A 22,894-nucleotide genomic window follows, 5' to 3' on the forward strand; every position below is an offset into this window, starting at 1 on the left:
TTGAAAAATGGTCGCTATATTGAAATATCAAGAATTTCATTGATTGGATTTAAAGTGCTCCAGAGAGTTAATCCGTGCCAAGTTGCATGATTGTGTCATCATTTGAAAGGTTATCTCAGTTATCTGCTGTACTAATAGTTAGTAACCGGCAAGATTTATGGAGAGATGTTCAATACTTTAACCCGGTATTATTCGCACCCACCATCAAAAGCTCGTTTAAAAAACAAAACAAAACCCAAAAAACATTACATATTACAAAAATAAATATCCACATAATGTCCTCTCTGGGTGGCATTATACTGAAGCTGGTCTAACATGATGGCACATTAAAGACATTTATGTTTATCATCAAAAGGGAGGTCACCATTTTATCGGCTTCGCTCACATCTGGATATAAAAACCTTTTGTTGATGGATATTTTAATTATTATTATTTAGTTGGGTTTTTTTGGTGGGGTGGGGGTGGGGTGGGGGGTTACATTATGATAAAGAATACCAAAATGCAGCTTTATATATTATGTCCTCTCTAGATAGCACTTAGCTCATTCTGAAGCCGGTCTATGAGGAATAAGGAAAAAATGGCGGGAGACTATTTTCGCGCCATTTCAATTAATGACGTCATTAATAATTTACAAAACATTTCAAACATCGGTAATTTTAAATGTAATAAATTTAATTGTAGGTGTTTTATAATTTTTTTGTTTAAAGATTCAAATATAAGTCGCCTAAAAACAGCTAAACTCAGTGACGGAACCGGAACCTACAACAGTACACCCAAACGCGGGTTTACAGCTCGGAAAATATCCGAGCACACCCGAACGCATCATAACACAAGATCAGACGGGGAAATGGCTGCAACCGTTTTCAACAGAAAACTTTTGCAATATGCATTTTGTAGAGTTTCGTTGCAGCATGTTCGACTTTGTCCGGTAGTATATAACAAATGAATAGTACAATTATATAACCAAGTTAAGTCATTCATCCAAGATCTGTTATCCCCCCCTTTTTTGTAACGCAAACGTCACCGCTGAACGTTGGTTTTGTCAGACTCTGTGTAGTGTGTAACTGTAACATCATTTCACTGACAATTTCAAGACGCAAACGTGTTCTATTCTAAAGCCACAAAAACACTGTTCTCAGCGAGTATTGAGACACGCAAACTTTATTTATTTTAAAAACGTGTTGTAACGTTATCTAAGACAACCCTCTCCCCCCCCCCCCACGGTCCATTCCCCCCTCCCCAGCACACCTCCCAGTAGCAGTTCTGCACAGTAGCACCATAGTGATAGAAATAAAGGACATTACACCCATACTAACTATTGTATGCAATGCTTAGCCTTCATAGTGACACAAATAAAATAGCATGGGTCCTTGATAATTCACTGCACTTAATAGGCTAAGTGTCTTGCTATTATTATTATATATTAAGCATGTTCTCCCACCGATATTTTCTGATATTTTTGATATATTGTTTCTAAACACTTGGAGTAATTTCTCGTAAAAATTATTACTGTTGCAATTAGTTGCGGGTCAAACCTTGATTTAACTGGACTATATAATTTTTACCCGAATTTAAGGATTTGCCCCCTGTCTCGTACGTTTATGTCAATACTGATTGTTAATCATTGTCATCATCGTCGTCATCATCATCATCATCATCACTCTATGCGAACCTGTGGGTTAAGAATCGTGTTGTGTATGGATAGTGCATATAAAAGATATCTTAATTGCTACCAATAAAACAAAAATGTAGCCAAGCGGGTTTCCTCTAATACTATATGTTAAATTACCAAATGTTTGACATCCAATAGCTGATGATTAATAAATCAACGTGCTCCAGTGGTGTCGTTAAACAAAACAAACTTTATTTATACAACACACCCCAACGCGGACGGCAGTCGAATGAACTATCAGCACGCAGGCGCGATTTGTGAGCCGCATGTTGCTGCTGCAAGTTGGAGGGGGGATTCCCATTTGGCACGTATTTTCTGGAATTTGTTGATGCTGTGTATTTTAGTATGTATGTTTATTAAAAAAAATAAAAAAAATGCTGAAGAAACAGAAAAACACTACATTTAATGTCAATCAAATCATTATATTGAAGTGCCTCTCTGTATGTGGTAGCAGTAGAAAGCAACATTGATCTGACCTGTAGGCCTACTATAATAATAATAATTATATTAATTAGTAGTAGTCATATCAGTGTGAAAACAAGATAACAAGACACAGCTAGGTAAATGGAGTGTGTGATTTGTTGCTGGCTTGTTTTGTATTTCCGCTTGAGTACCGTCGGCCGCTCGATACCATCTGATTCAGCTTCACGTCTGATCGTACATGTATACACTTCCAATAACGCATAGGCCTATGTGCAAGTTACGTTAACTGCACATTGTTAATATAATTTATAATTTAAAAAAAATTCATAAGTTAATGAAGTAAACAAACATCGTTTACATTAAGACTCCACATTGTTAATATAATTCATAATAATATATATTTTTTAAAGTTAATAAAATAAACAAACATCATTTACGCACCTGTTTATAGTTTTTATTAGGGTGTTGGGGGTGAACCCAGGATTTTGTAATGGTGTGTGGGGTTGGGGTGGGGGTGTCACAAAATTTTTAAAAGGGCAGTTTGAGATGCCTTAAAGGCTTTTTAGGACAATTTAGTGTTGTATGTTCGCTTTACAATGATGAATTAAAAAAAAGAAGGGGAAAAAAAGAGAGTTACATATGGCACTTCAAATGGGTGGTGAAAATCACGGGACTCCTGGATCTACTAATGAACATCTACATGGAATCCATATCAAACTGCTAGTGTAGTTAGTCTGAAATAAAAATAGCACATGGGTCAAATGTTCATCAATACTAGATGCTTGGCATTAAATTCCATACATTATCTCACAATATTCTGAATTTAGCCAATAGTTGTGTTAAAATTGTTACTTTTTATTTCCATTATGTTTGTTTCTACTTGAAACTGGATGCATATCAGAGGTAGGTAATTTGCCTGAGGTGCAGTGGAACACAGGATCGATCCTCCTAGATGAACCGATTTTTTTTAAAGACTATCTTGTCTGTTGAAAAGTGCTACACTTGTGCGCTTGTCCCGAGTGCAAAATTCTGCACTGGTAGAAGGGACTCGGGGAGTGTTAACGGTCCACTGGTTAGGGGGCGCAATACTTGACTTGCCCCGGGCGCTGGCAACCCACGCTACGCCACTGAAGCCTATGTGACAGCAGTGAAGAAAAGCCTGTGTGACAGCAGTGAAGAAAAGCCTATGTGACAGCAGTGAAGAAAAGCCTATGTGACAGCAGTGAAGAAAAGTGTATGTGACAGCAGTGGACTCATTCCCTTGTTTCTGCCATTTGTTACTTGCTCTCTGTTTTTGAGAATCCCCTAGTACATTACCAGTATTAATAATTAATAAAACGTGAGAAGCAAAAATTCAATTTTCAATACTGTTTAGCTTATAACAGTTTTAATTATCTTTTGAATATGTTTCTTTTTTTGTAGGCATTTTGCAAGTTCAGTACCAGTTCAAAAAAGAATATAAAGTTTTACAATGATATTGATGAGGCTATTAAAGACATACCTAGTGGTGCTAAGGTGCTAATTGGAGGCAAGTTGTATTGGTCCTTGTATGCATATTCAGTGTTTGTTTTATACTAAATGCTATGTATTTAATGTTTTAAAAGTAGCTTTGAACATGGACATAGTTTTGTCAGTATAAATTTACCTTTAATGATATTTTAAATGTGCTATTATCATAATGACAAGTTTTATATTTTGCTAGTTTTACATTTATTTGTAATGTATAACTACATGTACAAATGAAAAGTTATGTTTTGTTTATTCACATCAGTAGAGCACATTGATTTATTAATCATCGGCTATTGGATGCCAAACATTTGGTAATTCTGACATAGAGTCTTAGAGAGGAAACCTGCAACATTTTTCCATTAGTCGCAAGTGATCTTTTATATGCACCATTCCATAAACAGGATAGCAGATACCACAGCCTTTGATATACCAGTTGTGGTGCACTGATTGGAACAAGAAATAGCCGATGGGCCCATCGATGGGGATCGATCCTAGACTGACTGCATTAGACAAGAACTTTACCCCCTAACTACAAATGAATCTATCCCATGCATAATCTTTGCATAAATAAATTGAGAACATCAGAATTGTAATGTGCTTATCCCCTATGTAAACAGATGTTGTGTTCAGTATGACTAGATTCCTGTCTTATCACATCCTAACAAAAGTTATAAAATCAGTGAATCCACAAAATTGGCAAGTTCACAGAAAGATGAATTGCATGAAGACGGCAGATTGTTGGCAACATTACAAAGTTTTTGCATCAATTGAATGCACCAAATTATGTTGGTCATCCACTAAAGATTTGCCATCAAAACACTTTTCTGTTAGTAAATTCATATATTTACATCTGCAATGAACTAATTAAAATTAATTAAATAATTACATAAAAAAACAAAAAAAACAAAAACAAAACAAAAAAACAACAACATAAAAATAGATTGTCTATTTCATTTTCTTAGCAGTAGTTTTTATTTAGTTTAAACCCTTAAATTAGTTTCTTTTTGATAAATTTATATTTTGTTGGTTTTTCTCCAGGTTTTGGTTTGTGTGGAATGCCCGAGAACCTGCTTGCTGGTCTGCTGAGATCCAAAGTGAAGGATTTAACCCTAGTGAGCAGCAATGCTGGAATTGGTAACTCAGCCCTAGGTCTCTTGATGGAACACAAACAGGTTGAGTGTATTTATGCACATTTATTAGTATCAATAATTGTTTTTAACACATACTGTATTCACTAAATGTCAAACAATTTTTATAATTACAAACAACACAACTTATTTAGTTAAAATACACATAAATCGTTTTTTAGCATCCTTTTCATGACCTGTTTTACATGATGGCGTCCCATTTGACATAATGACATCATTTTCTGAGGTATATCGAAAGATAACATTCAGTTTTTTAGTAACACTGTCCAGTTAGATTAAGGTAAATCGTATAAAGGTGGGTAGTTTGTAATTATAATTATATTTTAACTGTTTTTTAACATTTATAAATATAGATATAAGTGCTGGATCTTTTGCATGAAATAGGATGGAAGAGAATTGGGTCCTATGTGAACATTATTTATGTAAAGGCGAAGGTGTCAGAAGTTTCTTGGGGTTATTCAGTTCAGTTCAATTTTATGGTATAAAACACTCACAAGGAGCAGGTACAAAAATAATAACAATTACATATATGTACATTGTAAAACATGTATTGTTAACAACTAATAGGTCCATAAAATTAGGGGTGTGTGTATACATATTGCATTGTATGCTAATATGGTGTACCCACCATCTTCTAATCAACATTTGTTTTGTTTTTTTACCTTCTTTTTTTGAAACCAGAATGTCACCATCATTATTATAATGTTGTGTTTGGGTTGCATAACTTTAAACATGTGGCAAATAATCATGAGAATTTTTTTGTTTTTGACTTCCAACCCCTGAACAAAATTCCAGTTTTGCTCAAACAAGTGACAGGTATGTTGATACAAATTGACAGTGGATAGCGTGTGTGGAAGCAGATGTGGATAAAATACAATGGATAAATCTCATTGTTGCTTTACAGAGTAACTTTGGTTTGATCCGAGTGTAATGGTGGGATAACTTACTAAAAATTCCCTTTATAGATCATAGTGAAACCTCTCATCTTCACTTTTGTTTTTTAAATTTAAAATATAGTAATTGTTATGCCAATAGGTTAAACGAATGATTTCGTCCTATATTGGTGAAAATGACGTATGTGAGCGGCTGTATCTGGCTGGTGAACTGGAGATTGAATTAACTCCACAGGTCAGTTCTATTTTATTATTTGTTTCATACTGAAGTATATAGTACATGATGTGACTGGATGGATGGATGGATGGATATGGGTGGGTGGGTAGGTAGGTGGCTAGATGGATGGATGGATGAATTAATGAATGGGTGGGTCGATGAATTGGGGAATGGGTGGATTGGTGGGTGGTTCAGAGTTGGGTGGGTGGGTGGATTTGGATAGATGGATGGATACAGAGGCAGGGAGGGAGGCAGGAATGGATGAAGAGAGGAGGGAGAGAAACACTGATGGATGCCACACATTTTACAAGCTTTCAGTTACTTAAAAATTACCAATGTAAATGTATTTAATGTCAAACAGAGGAACACTGTTGTATTAGAGTGGGAATCTTTGACTACTGCATGGTAGGCTTCCACTGAACGATTTTGATATAGATCTTTCCATGGCTGAGAGAGCGGCTATAACTGTCCAAATGTCCGCAGGTTAATGGGCTTGTAGCAAGAAGGTCAATATTTGTGATCATGCTGACCATGAATACAAAAACACTAGTTGAAGATTACACAGATTAATGAATAAGTGACATGGAATACCTTACCCAAAAAGACTATCCTGTTTGCTTGTTCAGAAAAAAAACGTTAGGATCCTTTTTATTACTCGTGTGGTTAAAAATATCTTGGTACATATCAAAATGGTACGTCCCACTAAAACACCAAGTGGGACGTAACACTTTGACGTCACATGATGATGTCATCGATTGGCGCACTACACCTTTTCAGAAATATTAACCAAACAAGTTGAATGATATAAATTAAAATGGATTATGGGTAATAAATAGGATATTAAAGTCACTACCATTTTATATCATGTTTATGTCCCTTGTGAAATAATTTTCATTGTTACTCACTGAAGCTTGTGAGAATTGAAAATTATTTCACTCTGGACATGAAATGAAATGGAAGCTTGTTTAATATACTATAATTATTGACCATGTTTTCTTCTACAAATGCTGTGGTATGTGCTATCTTGTATGTGTGATCATGTATATAAAAGATGCCTTGCTACTAATGGAGAATTGTAGTGGGTTTCCTCTCTAAGACTATATGTCAAAATTATCAAATGTTTGACATCCAGTAGCCAATCATTAAGAAATCAATGTGCTCTACTGGTGTCGTTAAACAAAATGAACTTTTTTTGGTTTTCTTCCTCTTCTGGGCACTTCAGGGATCCTTGCAAACAAATGATATTATTCCTTTTTTTGCCACCAGTTCAGGGCATCACATGGTCTCAAAAACAGCTGTATCATCATGACATTAGATAACTGGTTTTGTAAAATAAAGATTATAGGTGAAAGATGCAGAACTCACAAAGGTTCATTTGTGTTATTTTTCAATATTAATAGTTTTAATATATAGAAGTTACTTTGTATGTGTGTTATTAAGGGAACTTTGGCAGAGAAAATCCGGGCTGGTGGATATGGTGTCCCAGCATTCTTCACTCCGACTGGTTATGGAACTCTGGTCCAAAGGGGTGGAGCACCAATCAAGTACACTGCAGATGGAAAAATCGCTATAGCGAGTAAGCCACGTGAGGTAATCAAACTTGCAATCTAATTAAAATTAGCTCCACTGGTTAATTACTATTACCTGTGGATCTAACAGCACCCCGTTGGAGCTCATGTCCAGTTTACCTCTCATTCGACCAATCAAAACCTTACTTGCAAAATCATGCCAGTGATTTGAAAAGAATTTAAAAACATTCGGGATTATGCCGAGGGTATACAAAATGATTCGGGTGAATTACGAAGTATGCCGGAAACTAATTTCAGTAGAAAATTTTATATAAAATTTGTTTCAAGATGAAAAAAACTAAACGTAAACATCTCTTTTGGTAGCTCCCATGTTAAACCTATTGTGAAAAGAATTGGGAGGGGGTGGTTGTTTTGGTTTTTTACATAGATCTATATGTGAAGGCTAATTATGTGGAATTTAAAAAATGCTCAAGCTTTTCATTAGCTAAGGAGTTATTTTTAAAATCACATTTGATTTTTTTCATCCAGGAGTGCAAACTATGTAGCTGTAATGAGGTTCAGTATTCATGCACCAGGTTTTTGAAAGAGTTGATAAGCAAAGTTTCCATAAATATATATGTGTCATATCTGCCAAGTCCCGCTTACGTGTAGTTTATAAGATTATGAAGATTGTTAACAATACACCAAAAATCATGCATTTTAGAAGTTTGGGCATGGGAGTAACACAAAAATGTATCTCGAAATAACGAGTCGAGTTTATAATTATGACCATATATGTACTTTTTTCAGACTTAAAAACACCTGTATGTTTGTTTATTTTTAAAACATAGATGGGTATATATGATTCATAAATCTCAATTGGAATATGAATTGCGTACTACCAACCTTGTCCCTCACACATATTTAGTATAGGCCGACCAGTATTCCAGTCAACACATTAACTCCCCACACCCCCAAACCTCCAGGTTCCAGGGCCCATATTTTCGAAGCTTACATAGCCCTACGAAATCGTAAAACCATCGTAGGGTGTGACGTCATAGCTTACAATGATTTTTACAATTTCGTAGGATAAGATTGCTTCGAAAATATGGGCCCAGACCTCTTTTCACAGAAACATGTATCTGCCTTTTAACCGTACATTGACAAAAATCTAATTTCTATTAGTTGATACACAAATGTCTTTTTTTAGATAATTACAACATAATAATAACTATATAAATATATTTAATACATACATACATACATACATACAATTAAAATGTGTTGAGTGCATCGTTAAATAAAATATTCATTCCTTCCTTTTATAGTAGATATTTAATTTTAGTTTATTCGTTCTTTGATATATTATTATAAAGGTATATTTTCCAAAATGTTTCAGGGCAAATTTGCCTACAAACTGATATCTCAATGTACATGTACATTGATTTCTTTATTGCAGACTTATAAATTTGATGGGCGTAACTTCATAATGGAGAAAGCCATTACAGGAGAATTTGCATTGATCAAAGCTTGGAAGGCTGACAAAGCAGGCAATTTAACTTTCAGGTTAATTTAATTGACAATTTTATTTTTGTCTGTGGTTGTTTCGGTTGTTTGATGTTGATGTGGTACAGATTATTTGATCAGTTCTACTCTGTGATCCAGTGTTTTACTGTTCTAGTTATTAACTTTTCAACTCGTATATCTAACTGATGCAGCATTTATTGAGTCATGGCTGTGAGGAGACTAATTGAGAAATGCAGACAGAGGTTTTGTTCTTCACATTATTAGATAAACTGGTTTCATTAAGAATATTTGGCAAAATAAAATAGCAGCCAGTTCTTTGTCAGTATGGAGATTTCAGATTGTTAACTTGGCAGTCACCCTTATGGCATTTTACCAGAAAATATAAATATATATTGAAATAAAAATTGCATTATGCAAGCCTCTGGCAAGTATAATACATTATTTTTATTCCTAATATATGATAATGACGATACTGATACACACAAGGGTAATAATCTCTCTGTCATATAATTTCAAGCTTAATACAACTTGTTTTTGTAAACTGTACACAAAACTTTAATACCAGTCAGCCAATACTAGATATTCAAATGATGTAAGAATAAGAATATGTGATGCAGTGTCTTTTTGAATGGAAATGACATCAAACATGATTGATGTCATTTTGGATATCCTTACATAAAATGAACTAGTGCTTAACATTTTTAGTTTTCTGAATTGTGGACAGCTTTCAGTGTAAGGTTGCTATTGAAATGTTTTTGAATGATGACTTTGAATGCATACATCAGTTATGGAGTGTCACTGTAGTACATTTGCTTAATTGTCAATAAACGTAGTGCCATGTCCTCTAATATGCAAAGTTATCAAATTATGAAAGTATGTGATCTGAAAAATATCACATACTTTGATTACACTGGATATGCTAGCTAATGTGTGATAAATAATATTATTTGGAAATATTTTTTGTGGACACGTAATTACAGGTATAATATACTGAACAGCAAAACAAACAAATATTTTAATATATATTTATTTTTCATGATAAAATTAATTTGGTGAATTTATTGTCAAAATGGGCATAAAATTTTCACAAAGCATTGATAATTTTAATATACAAAATCTAATTGGATTCAACCTGAATAATTTTAAATAAATTAAAGAAAACTAAATTAATATTCACATTTCTTCTGCTAATTTACAAGGAAAATTAATAAATATTTTTGGTCATCATGCAACTCTGAGACAGCTCTTCATTCTCTACAGACGAACGGCAAGGAATTTCAACCCACCCATGTGTAAAGCTGCAAAAATCACCATTGCAGAAGTCGATGAAATCGTCGAGATCGGGGATATACCTGGAGAGGAGGTCCATGTGCCTCACCTGTTTGTACAGCGTGTTGTTAAGGCACCAAATGTTAAAAAAAGAATAGAGGTAATTGATTCTCAAAACATTAATTCAATATTAAATTTACTGAATATTTTTAACACTATTTTGAACATATACATAGCGTGACAGTTATTCCTGTACTTAACATTTAAACATAATGGGTACCTTGTCAACACATTGTGTTTTATATGCAAAGTTTTATTATTGGAGATGAAAACTGCAATAGAAGAAATAATAATAATGTGACCTAGATTAATGATTTCAGATGAAAGATACTGAAGAAACTTAATTTCTAAATGATTAAATAATAAAATATTTTTGGTATTTCAGCTTTAAAAGAATTCTTTATTGCAGTTTTGACACTTACCTTGGGGTTGGGTGTTTTTGTTATTTTCTTCAGAAGTTAACAGTGAGTCACAGAACAGACAAGAATGTGACAATTGATGGTTCTTCATCAAAGCGGGAGAGAATCATCAAACGAGCTGCCCTTGAGTTGAAGGATGGAATGTATGGTATCCTTGTACAAATAATAAAGCTATTCATGATATAGCCATGGTGTTCAATAGCTTCGATAGTAGAACAGAAAAAATAATGTTATAAGTGCCGATTTGTTTTGGGGAGGGGTTTGTCCCCACATTCAGAAAATCAAAATGATAAAACAACTGTAACTTTTAAAATCGATACAGACATATTTTAAGATGCCTTTGTTGTTAGTTAACATCTCATCTGGTTTGAAAATCCTTACATTTCAAAACAGCAAATCTTGGCATTGGTATACCCATAATGGCCAGTAACTATATCCCTAAAGGGATCAGTGTTACCCTCCATAGTGAAAATGGCATGTTGGGATTGGTAAGTACATATAGTTTATTAAAGGCGCTCAATCACGGATTTAGTGGGCCTTATTTCTCTAAATTTGGATTATAAATGGAAATTACATTCATTTGGAATACCAAACTTAGTTATTGTTGGATCCAAAACATTTTAATTGAACTACGATCGAGGGAATTCCATGACTCGCTTCATTTTTAAAATTTGGAAGTCTTCTTGTGAAAAGTCATAAAAATACGGCAAAACAGACTTGTAGTGATGAGGCTGTATATACGACAACCGTATAATATATTTTAGAATTTTATATAAACGACTGCCGAGACTTGGCAAATGAGGGCCGGCTATATAATAAAATAATTTTTAAAATATATTATTTCATGAAGAAAATAACTGCGAATACCTGAAATAAAATAATAAACAGTCGGAACATGGAATTTAGCAGGGGAGAGAGTCTAGATGGTTAGAACGCTATAGTGCTTGGTTCGAAAATGGATAACATGTTTTCCAGCGTCACAAATGTGGCATACGACCAGCCAGTCGTTTTTCGTTGAACATTTGCAAATTATTTTGACTGATTTGCAAAGTGGTCATTCAGTTTAATGTACAATGTAAAAAAACAAAAAAACAAAAAACAAACAAACAAAATAAACAAACAAACAAACAACAAAACAAAACAGTATAGGGGCCTACTGTCGCATGTTTTGCCGTCTAAAAGTTGGCTTAATTATTACTTAACCCAGTTGAATCCAGTTCTACGTGCAGGGACAAGTTCAGCCTGCCGTTTGTGCATGTGTGCATGCACATTAATCGTGCATTTTTATAGACACACACACACACACACACACACACACACACACGATAAAACACTGCCCCATCCACTTCAAAAAGGTAGAAGTAGACTAATAATAATAATGTTGTTGTTGTTGTTATTATTATTACATGTATTATAATGGTAAAATCACATCGCGGTGGGGTGGATGGGGGCGGTTGTTACAGAAACATTACATAAATTTAGCGGGGGATCCGGGAGTAGTCTCAACATTACTGGTATAAAAATATGTCTTTTGAGTTTTATTGTCCCTTGCAATTTTGCGCTTTTGAAATATGACTAAATACAGCAAAATAACATTTTAGTAATATTTATTTGCGGTAAAATTAACGTTTTTAAAATTTTACATAAGGAGCCTCAAAATTGCAATCAGAGAAAAATTATTAAGTTCAAACCCTGTTGTTAGTTTGTGTACTGTCCGAAATTAGTTTCTCTTTCAAATAATGTACCTCAGCAGCTGATCATTTGTAATTTTTATTTGTTTATTTGTTATTATTTAATTTTTTTTTAGTGTTGTAGGGGCAGTATTATGCTATTCATAGATTCATATTCCCCCCCCCCCCCACACCCCCCCCCCCCCCCCCCCCCCCCCTACCCTTCCCCCCCACCCCCCCCCGCCCACCCCCCCCCCCCCCCCCCCCCCCCCCCCCCTCCCATCTCCCCTATTCAGAAAACACACTGTCTTGGTATGTATTCCTCCTGTTCCAGATGGTCCGGTAATATGGATTAATCAAATACTTATTTATCGCCTATATACATTTTTGCTGTGAATATAGCCAGCCCTCGTTAGCGGAGGCTATATACACGGTCATTGTATATATAGTCACATCGTATATAAAGACCGTCTGGTTCAGAGCATTCTTTTAAAATGTAACAATTCCTATCCCAAGTCAGCTGTTATGGCATATTTTGCATAAAATATATTTGACAAGGTGGAAAATGAAGATGTTTGTGATTATAATGTTTAGAGGTTTTTGCATACAACTGACGATAAATTTACCTATAGATGCAAAGGCCTAACCAGCCAGGCTTCTGTTACTAAAATAAATTAATGTATAAGCTTATTATCATTCAGTACATGTTTTTATTAATTTTTAATATCTTATATCATTGGGTTTTTTTTTCTTCTATTTACCCTATGTCGCAGAGGACGGTGAAGCGTTCTCGTTACATGAGCTTGGTAAATCATTTTGACACTGCGGTTATTAGAAGGATGCCTGTCACGTGACTCAAAATAATACGTCATACCCCTGCTCTCCAAATAGCTGTTATTTTTCTCCGAATTATGGACCGTTGACATAATTCAATTAGTTTTACAAAATATCAGTAATATGTGAGTTATGGTAATTATGTAGATGGTTAAATAAAGTACTTTTAGCGACAAATCAAATGTATATATTTTCAGATAATATTTTGTTAGGTCATTAATTAGGTCAACCATCCGTGACAGAGCGCCTTTAATTGATTTCAGATACTATTCTTTGCATTTGGCTGCATAATTGTTACTTATAGTTTGGTTTTATATATTATAAGCTCAAGTAACAAGTTCATTTAGTATTAAGTGTTTTAACTTAATGCTTTAATTTTTAAATCATAGCACCATAAGCTACAGTAAAACAATTTTTAATTATATTTTTTAAAACTATCTTACTTTGATATGACTGAAATTAATATGAGAGATGGCTGAAACCACATGAGACTAGCACATGTCGCGGTTGGAGAGACAAGGACTGGGATGTGGAGGTGGACAACGAAAGAAGTTGAAATATAGGAAGTGTTGCCAGATTGGGAAGAAATGAGATGAAATTCAAAGGAGAGAAAGAAAAGGGAACTGGGATTTAAAAAAAAAAAATTAATTAAAAATATTACAGGTGGCATATTGACAATGTGGAGCAAAATGGTAATAGCTTTGTGTGCTACCAATGATCTGGTGCTGTGTTTCACCAAACTCTATAAAGTATTTAAAAAAAGTCTTCTTCATAATGTGATGATATTATTGGCCTCGTTGGTGTAGTGGTTAAGCCATAGAACTTAAGGCTGGTAGGTACTGAGTTTGCTTCCCAGTACCAGCTCCTAACCAGTGTGAGTTTACCGACTGTAAACAGGTGTAAGGCCACTACGCCAACTTTTTTCTCACTAACCACTAACCCACTGTCCTGGGTAGACAGTCCAGATAGATTAGGTGTGTGTCAAGGAAAGCGTTCTTAAACCTTAATTGGATATATGCACAAATTTTAACTATAAATGAATGCAATCAATGTGATGATAGCTTACTAATTTGGTTTGTGGGTATTAATTTCTTACTCTTGACAGAATGTTATTGCAGACATGCAGCACCAGAATTAAGGAAAGCATTCAATATTATTATTGGCCATTTTCATGATACATACCTGTAAATGTTATTAAGTGTATTAGTAACACCATAAAATACACTATTTTCGTTGTACACATGTAGGAAAATTTTAACAAGAAAACATAAAAAAATAAATAAACCTTAAGTAACATTACATTTTTGTTGTTGTTTTGTTCAGGGTCCATTTCCAGAACCAGGAGAGGAAGATGCAGATCTGATCAATGCGGGTAAACAAACTGTGACAGCTATTCCAGGAAGCTCTTACTTTTCTAGTGACGATTCATTTGGAATGGTGAGAGGGTGAGTTTCAAAGTAGTATAGAGTGACTTTCAAAAAGTTTCTATGGTGAGTTTTCAAAATGAAAAAAAATATTGAAGTAGACTACAAAGAGTTCTGTGGTAACTTAAGGGTGAGTTTTAATTGCCATACCAAGAGAAATAAGGATGACAGACTGTGAGGGTGTTAGCAGCTCTAAGTATGTGACTTTTATATATTAAAAGGTGTTTTTTAAACTGAAGAAAAGATATGTAATTGTTCTTAATTAAAAACAGATTACGTTTGCAGAAGGAATTGAAAAAATAGGTAGAGTGTGATGGATAAGTGAAATTGTGAGCCAGTCATGATAGGATTTCAACCATTGTCTTCAGTTTGATTGACCACGACCACAGAGCTCCCTTTGTAATCCATGTAATTATATATTAATTTTCATAACATAAAATACCTACAAAGTGCTGGTAAATAGTGATAGACGAATACATTTTTATTTCAGGGGCCACATGAATACCACAATTCTAGGTGCTATGCAGGTGTCTCAGTATGGGGATATCGCTAACTACATGATTCCTGTGAGTTAACTTACTAATCATCATTCTTGTTCATCATTCATCATTCACTAATGACTTTAAAATGAAAATGAGCTATTGGTCAGTTTGTTTATTATGGCATGTAGGAACCTGGATTTTGGGGGGGGGGGCTGGGCACAAAAATGTAAGTTTTTTGTCCAACTCTATATAAATAAAGGTAGAGATTGTGCCCCCAAATCCAGACACATTCAAGTTTTAAGTAGGTAAGTCCAGACCATGTTTGATTCTTCAAGTCAAGTTATCTAAGCATCTTTGTTTTCTTTGTGTGTTTTACACAGGGTAAGATGGTGAAAGGAATGGGAGGTGCCATGGATCTTGTCTCGAGCGACAAAACTAAGGTGATCGTCACCATGGAACATGAAACAAAAGTATGTAGTCGCAAGGCCTATCAAAAAAATTGTTGTTGTTGCTAATATACATTTGTGTTTCTCCACTGAACGGTGCCTATCATGTAAATATGACTAAGATCTGTTGGCAGTCATGTCATCGAACCCTTTATTGTAGTTACTGTATAAAATTTGACATCCATATCTGGATTTGTTAGATCAAGATTTGTATTTGTGTGTCACTTCAAATATGTTAGCAGAAATATTTTTTTACCAAAAGTCAATTGTTTCCACACCCCACATTAGTTGCTACGTGTTGTAATTTCAGCAAGTGATATAATTTCCCCAGGTCTCGACTGTGTGCATAGGCATGTCTCTTTGAGTGTTGGAAGTAATGGTCAGATTATACATTATTTGATTGTGGGTAATAAATAAAATATCACGCTGTTTTTTGCCAGATAAAATTTTTACAAATCTTGCAAACTTTCCATGGTATCGGACCTCCTTTCATTCAGTGCATTCATGGGAAGTTCACTTGTTTCCTAAAAATTATAATCTATCAAAAACTTTTATAGTATTCTGTTTATACGACACTTTGGCTTCTAAGCTTAATTATCAATATTTGTCCTATTCAAAATGAATGAAAACTTAACTTTTCAAAGTATGGACTGATAAAAGTGATCTCTTTTATTGCAGTCCAAAACATCCAATTATGATTATTATTGTAGCATTACATGTATATAATAACTTGTTGTTCTTTTTCTTTTTAGGCAGGCAAACCGAAAATTTTGACCAACTGTACTTACCCCTTGACAGGATCACGCTGTGTGAACATGATAATTACAGAAAAGGTGCGGTGACATAATAATATATTAAAACCTAGTTTTCAGTTTTTGAAAAAAATATATTTGCAAAAGGATTTTTAATTTGGCCTAAAAAAAAGTTGCAAAAGTAATTTTGCTTTAACCATGCAAATTTACATGCAACATTTCATTGTCAATTAAATACTGGTATCCACCAGTAATTTTGGACCAATTTATAAACTGAACTCGTACAGATATTAAAATCCAAATTCTGTGATTTACCAGAGTTGAAGTACACTAGCTATTACACTTTCTTTATAATAAACTCTTACAGTCCTTTGCTAGAGGATTTCTGGTCATTTTGTTTTCAGGCTTGTCTTACTTTTGTAGATCTAAACACTTGCAGAAATATTCCATGGTGTTTTAATAAGAAGTATCAACTCAGCTTGCCAACAGTTAGTAAAACTAATTTACTGACACAGTTTAAGCTGGATTAAAACATATGCTTAGCAATTAGAATAAATTTCGTGTAAAATGTGTAGCCAAATTTGTCTTTGTCCCACTCTGCATAAATATTGAATCCATGATCATACTGTTGTCTAAAAATAACATTGTAGTAGTTTTGTTAATTTGATATTTACAGGGTGTCTTTGAGATTAACCATGGAACTGGTTTAACTTTAATAGAAATTGCAGATGATGTGACCGTGGAGGAAATTCTAAAAACCACTGGCAGTCCATTTGCAGTAAGATGTTTTTAATAACTTCAACAGAACTTGAACCATAACACCCTCTACTTTCTGTACCAAATGCCTAGTCTAAAGAGGCCCAAACATTATCAGTATTAAAGCACAATATTTGGGTATTGACCATTTATAGAGGATGTATTGACAGTTTGCAAAAAAAATATTGAAGATCAGGTTGGAACTGCATACCAGTTATTTGGGGAACCAATCTGGGGCAAGAGGTAGGCTACTGAAGATGAAATTGGGTTGATTTTTATAGACAAAAAAAGTTAAAGTTTGTTTTCTTTAACAACACCACTATAGCATATTGATGTATTAATCAACAGCTGTTGTATATCAAACATTTGGTAACTTTGACATAGTCTTGGAGAGAAAACCTCGTACATGTTTCTATTAGTAAGAAGCAATCTTTTATATGCACCATCCCACAAACAGGTTAGCACAAATCATGGCCTTTGATATACCAGTTGCGGTGCAGCTGGGCCCGCCAATGGGGATCAGTCTCAGACGAACTGCACATCAGGCAAGCACTGTACCACTGGGCTGTGTCTTACCCCTTTTATAGACGACTGCACAGTAAAAGCACCATTGTTATCTATGATCCGAGAGTTCTCCATTTACACCAAGTGGAAAGTGGAGTTCAAATTAATACTGCATAATATTGTTGGTCCATTTGTGGTTGACAGCTTTTGATTAAATATTGATGTCAGTGTACTGAAATAGTAATATTGATCATGTATGGCATGGATTGCTTAACTATTGACATACTGTTGTATATGTTTATGCTACTCTCAAATATAATTTTGCTACTCTCAGTTTATCCAGAATTCTACTGCCTCATCGGACTAGGTGTTTGTAGGTCTGTATCTTCCACATGCCGTATACAACTATCAGTGTTAAACAACATCAGTGGTTAATGATTTCAGATATAGAAAAATCTGAGACAATCACTAGATTATTTTAGTATTCATTCATGGAAGTTTATACATCCACCTACCACCTATTTACCAATATTTATAAATGTCCTACTCATTTTTTATATATTGTATAACAAAAATTGAAAAGGTACCCTAACAAAGTGTTATTTGATGATCATGATGATGATGAAATTCTTTATTTTTAGAGGATAAACCCATTTACTTAATCATCAGCTATTGGATGTGAAATAAACACATTCAATACAAGATCTTCTTCAAGGCCCTCTCTAACATACATATTCAAACAACATTACTATATTACAATGCATGAGAAATACAGGTACATAATGGTTATAAATAATATTTAAAAGATGTTTATTTGTGTTGCAGGTCTCACCAAGCTTGATTCCAATGCAACAAGTGCCTGTATGAAGTCAAACATTGTAATCCCATCTTTGGGAGGAAACCATTATTATTGAGACTTGCTACTAACAAATGTATCGCTGTTGCATATCAATGTACATCAGTGTATATTTCAGACATCTTTTTAATAATATACAATATATATTGTAAATATTTATTATATTTAGTAATTTATTAAAAAAATTTTTTATTTTTTTGGTCCTATTTTTATTAAATTGTACATATTCGGTTAAGTATTAAGGTTTCATATTGCAATTTGTTTTTGTTTTGGGGTGTGTTTTTGTTGTTGTTGTTGTTGTTATGTTGTATTATATGTACGTTATTTTTCTACTTTGATATACATATATGTTTTCAGTATTCATGAACTGGAACCTGTATGCATATATTACCAATACATGGTTCTAAATGTCAACCTGGGTTTTGCTATGTAACTTTTATACTATATTTTGCAATGTAATTTTTACATATTTATATTTTTACATCATATTTAATATTTCTACATTTTATTATTATTATTTTTTTTTTTATACATGTATTTACATTATATTTCATATTAAAATATACAGTATTGTTATATGTTATTTACATTATATTTTATAGACAAATATATTTGTTTTATACACAAATATATTTGTTTTATTTGTTTTAGATACAAATATATTTATTTTATGCACATAATAAAATCAAATTTCACAATGATACTACTAACTAGTTTGTTGTTGTGTGATTTTACTGCATGATCCAAACCTTGTGTGTTACATATCATTTATAAACAATATGTGTTTGTGAAAAACGTTACTTGGATAACCCACATTTCCTGCATGATATTATGACACAACCAATTACTGGTACTTTGCAGATTTCTTTTTCTCTCATCCTCAGGTATATGGAACAGAAAGAAAGCCATGTAAGAAATTTCTATCTTGCATGGCATATCACGCACTTGCGTTTAACATGACGTTGTTGGTAAAATATGATGTCATATTAATGTGAGATGGTGACATGAGGTCATTAGACAGAGTTTTAAATTAATATTTTGTTATTAAAACCTTCATTTTAAAAGCTATCTTGTTAATTTATAGTGTTAAATTTTATTTTATTTAACACATGAAACAAACACAGCAAATACGATAGTTTAGTTTATTTATGATAAAATTATCAAATAAAAAAGTTACTTGTTATGCCATCTTTGTTCACGTAAACTAATGGTCTATTTACCAAATGAATGAGCCTTGTCCCAGGTCAAAATTTTCACCACCTGTACTTTTTCTATCCCTCGTAACCGCATATGATGGAGTCTTTTATTCCCCAATCACATTATGATTATTAATTGTTACAGAAACAGATTTATTCTAAGATTAACATTGCATATAAACATATATTTTGCAGCTATGTGTGATATATGTTTTGATGTAGGTATATCTGAATATGAAGGTATGTAGTACTATGTACATATATAGAGATTAATCTTTCTCATATAATCTCAAGCTTAATACAACATGCTTTTGTAAACTATATGCAACTTTAATTCCTGTTGGACATTATACGATATTCAAATGATCATGATGTAAGAATATGTGACGCAGTGTCTTTTTGAATGGAAATGACAAAACTTGAATGACATCATTTTGGATATCCTTGCATAAAAAATAAACCAGTGTTTAACAGTTTTTGTTTTCTGAATACTGGACAGTTTTCAGTCTAAAGTTGCTATTGAAATGTTTTTGCTTGTGAATGAATGCATACATCAATTATGGAGTGTTACTGTAGACTTGTACATTTGCTTTAAGGTCAATAAATGTAGTTCTGTGTCTGTGACCTCGATTAATTTACATCTAATTTGCAAAGTTATCAAACCACATGTTTTTCTTTTTCATTTGCATTTCAGACATGAGCCATTGTACTATTCCAAAATTAATTCTGTTGTCAGGATTTGGTTTAAAAAAAAAAATAATATTATACTCTCGCTACATAATTAGATTGAATATTCACCATTTTATTAGAAAAAAACCCCCCATCTGAACAAGCAATAATGTACACTGAGTTTAATTAGATCTACAGATAATAATACCAGTAATAGTAATACAATGAAACCATCTAAACCGGTATACTATACACATTTTAGAAATTAGAAAATTCATAACCGTCTCCGTCTCCGTCTCCGTCTCTGTCCGTCTCTCTCTCTGTTTCTCTGTGTCATATGAAAAATGAGACCTTAAGTCGTATATGTTTTACTAAAACATTACGGGTATCTCCATAATTCGTTGAAAAAACGGCAGTGGTGGTGTTGAACTGAAATGTTAACGGTAGAAGAGGTGTGGAATTGCAGGGGTGCGCGGAAGGTTTGATGGTGATTTAAAAAGCACAAATCAACTGGGTTTTGTAACGGAGGAAAAAGTGACGGAGTACCAGTGAGTGACGAAATGGCTGCAACCTTTCTCAAAAGAAAATTTTTGCAATATTCATTTTGTAAAGTTTCGTCACTGCAAGTCCGACTTTGTCCGGTAATTATAGTACACATACTATCATTATCTAGCGATGTTACTGATGCATTAATCGAGGCTTATAGAAAACATAGGCTGTCACCTGTGACCTGGGTCTCAAACCAGTTAGTTATTCACAATTCAGTAAAGTAAATAACTGCGTATGATCTAAAATAAATATGAATTTAAGGTGCTATCTAGAGACGAGCTCAATAGGCAGGTATACATTTGCTACTTATCGCTGATGTCGCAAGATAAGTGTGTGTCAGGGTTGAAAGTTAAGTTGTCTGTAGCGACGATTATTGACTAAGGGCGACTACAAATTTTACAAAAACAGTCCATCGGATTAAACATTGATTTTAGAAACATTTAACTGTAACTTTTCTATACTAACTATTCAGTCTGAAAAAACCTCCACAAAATGATGAAGGCATGAGTTCCTTATTTTCCCCATAACAATTTTAAAGAAATATTTGTTAGAATTAGTTTAAGGTTAGGGTTAGGGTTAGCGATAGTTATATACAATATCTTTTAAAACAATTTGTTTTATAAAACCAACATAATGTTTATATTTCGTAATCCAGTACCCCAATAGTGGGGAAAATAAGGAACTCTTTCCGTTGAGTACACCACATAAGTGATATAGGGGTAGGATGAAGCCCAGTGGTAAAGCGCTTGCTTGATGCACGATCGGTATGGGATCGATCTCATTGGGCTATTTCTCGTTCACCATGACCAGTCCAGATGGACTCTGTTGAAACCGGCATCTGTCAAAACCAGATTTATATGTAAACTGGCACGATCTCAAAATCGTTTCCATTGACAATTAATTTATCATATGTTACACTCTGCCTTTAATCCAGATTTTCTCGATTTCAGTACTTTTGGATGCAAATTAAAAAATATAGGAGTCTTTTTGTATAGTTACATAATAGTAAGTAGCTCTGTCTACACGGGTATGCATTTCATTATTGCCAAAGAGTCAGGGAACATGTTTTCAAAATCTTGATTTGCAATATTTTTAGTCAACTGAAAATTGATTAGCAACTACTATTTAATGTTTTAAAATCAGCCCTCTGAAAAGTATGAAAACTATCGTTTCGTTCACGTGTTGCTCACACAAATCTAATTTTGTGTAACCTATGTTTTGTTTGTGCAAAATTAGGAGCACCATTTGCTTGAATATAACGGGTTACGCAAAAAGAAAATGGGTTACTTGGATTCATTTCTGCGTAACCGATAAATGGGACATACAAATTTTTAATTCTCATGCAGAGACCTGAAAATTGGGTGGTGATCTCTGAAACTTGCATAGTGAATTTTGACATGATGCTGAACAATATGTTCCCTGAGAGTGTGTGTATATTTGGTGACATGTTGGATAATGGCAGGTAATTATTCAGTAATGTGATTCCTTATCAGTTCATTGTCTCATCACTCTGTTAATATAGTGGATATATGGCGTTCTCGTAGTGCTAATTTGAAAATGTTTACATTATTAAAACTTATTAACTGTTCTGTGAGGACTCTGATATTCCTATATGACTGCATTTCTTGAAATAAACCTAAGTTTTAACTCGTGAGCTAGTATTTATATTTATAGCATTTAAGCACTTATGTACAGTAAACTAAAATGATAGTATTTTAGCTCTACTCTGGTAGATGGTCATAAATACTATGGTGACTGGTACATTTTGTGTGAGTTGATAACTTGTCAAGATGACTATCTAGAGTAAAATATCTCTAATCCAGCACTTTGTGTATTTGTGTTCTCAAAATTCGCAATTGGCGAATTTGGCGAATTTGGCGAGTGGCAGAGCTAGCCCTGGTATACCGGCACATTATGTCAGTCCTACCTGAATCCAGTTTCTAGACAAGAGTCCTCTCTATTGTTTTCTTTGTAGGCATCTTACAATTTCTGTACAAGTTCAAGGAAGAATGCAAAGTTTTACAATGATGTTGATGAGGCTGTGAAAGACATACCCAGTGGCGCCAAGTTGCTGGTTGGAGGTATGTTGTACTGATCAGGTATCTGGTACA

The 22,894-nt window shown here is 33.8% G+C and overlaps 2 protein-coding genes across 5 annotated transcripts in view; both read left to right on the forward strand.

The window, feature by feature from the left end:
• The first annotated feature begins 670 nt into the window (after positions 1 to 670).
• Positions 671 to 18,923, forward strand: LOC121375738 (succinyl-CoA:3-ketoacid coenzyme A transferase 1, mitochondrial-like). Of its 3 annotated transcripts, XR_005958352.1 has the most exons (16): positions 671 to 928; positions 3,518 to 3,623; positions 4,643 to 4,776; positions 5,788 to 5,880; positions 7,303 to 7,452; positions 8,830 to 8,936; positions 10,158 to 10,326; positions 10,682 to 10,793; positions 11,039 to 11,133; positions 14,473 to 14,594; positions 15,064 to 15,139; positions 15,436 to 15,525; positions 16,254 to 16,334; positions 16,930 to 17,031; positions 18,339 to 18,484; positions 18,562 to 18,923. XR_005958352.1 is itself a non-coding variant. In XM_041503345.1 (15 exons), exons 1-15 carry the CDS (start codon positions 848 to 850, stop codon positions 18,378 to 18,380), a joined length of 1,560 nt encoding a protein of 519 aa, XP_041359279.1. In that variant the 5' UTR covers positions 671 to 847; the 3' UTR covers positions 18,381 to 18,923. The 3 variants fall into 3 exon arrangements, 2 of the variants coding, with proteins under 2 accessions (XP_041359279.1, XP_041359280.1); XM_041503345.1 differs by having other exon boundaries at positions 18,339 to 18,923; XM_041503346.1 differs by lacking the exon at positions 3,518 to 3,623 and having other exon boundaries at positions 672 to 928; positions 18,339 to 18,923.
• Positions 18,924 to 20,451: 1,528 nt separating this feature from the next.
• Positions 20,452 to 22,894, forward strand: part of LOC121374081 (succinyl-CoA:3-ketoacid coenzyme A transferase 1, mitochondrial-like) — a 31,305-nt gene continuing 28,862 nt past the window's right edge. For both annotated transcript variants that reach the window (XM_041500997.1, XM_041500996.1), the window contains exons 1-2: positions 20,452 to 20,875; positions 22,759 to 22,864. In XM_041500997.1, the coding sequence (XP_041356931.1) occupies positions 20,795 to 20,875; positions 22,759 to 22,864 (187 nt within the window). In that variant the 5' untranslated portion in view covers positions 20,452 to 20,794. The remainder of the gene's footprint in view (positions 20,876 to 22,758; positions 22,865 to 22,894) is intronic.

The sequence above is a fragment of the Gigantopelta aegis genome, chromosome 6 (genome assembly GCF_016097555.1).
Source record: "Gigantopelta aegis isolate Gae_Host chromosome 6, Gae_host_genome, whole genome shotgun sequence".
NCBI classification, from domain to species: domain Eukaryota; kingdom Metazoa; phylum Mollusca; class Gastropoda; order Neomphalida; family Peltospiridae; genus Gigantopelta; species Gigantopelta aegis.

Excerpts from the sequence above, each read along its gene's own strand:
- LOC121375738 (XM_041503345.1), top strand. The coding sequence starts at position 848 with ATGGCTGCAACCGTTTTCAACAGAAAACTTTTGCAATATGCATTTTGT. Across the intron at positions 7,453-8,829 it reads TAGCGAGTAAGCCACGTGAG|ACTTATAAATTTGATGGGCG; the intron begins GTAATCAAACTT and ends TCTTTATTGCAG. Across the intron at positions 11,134-14,472 it reads AAAATGGCATGTTGGGATTG|GGTCCATTTCCAGAACCAGG; the intron begins GTAAGTACATAT and ends TGTTTTGTTCAG.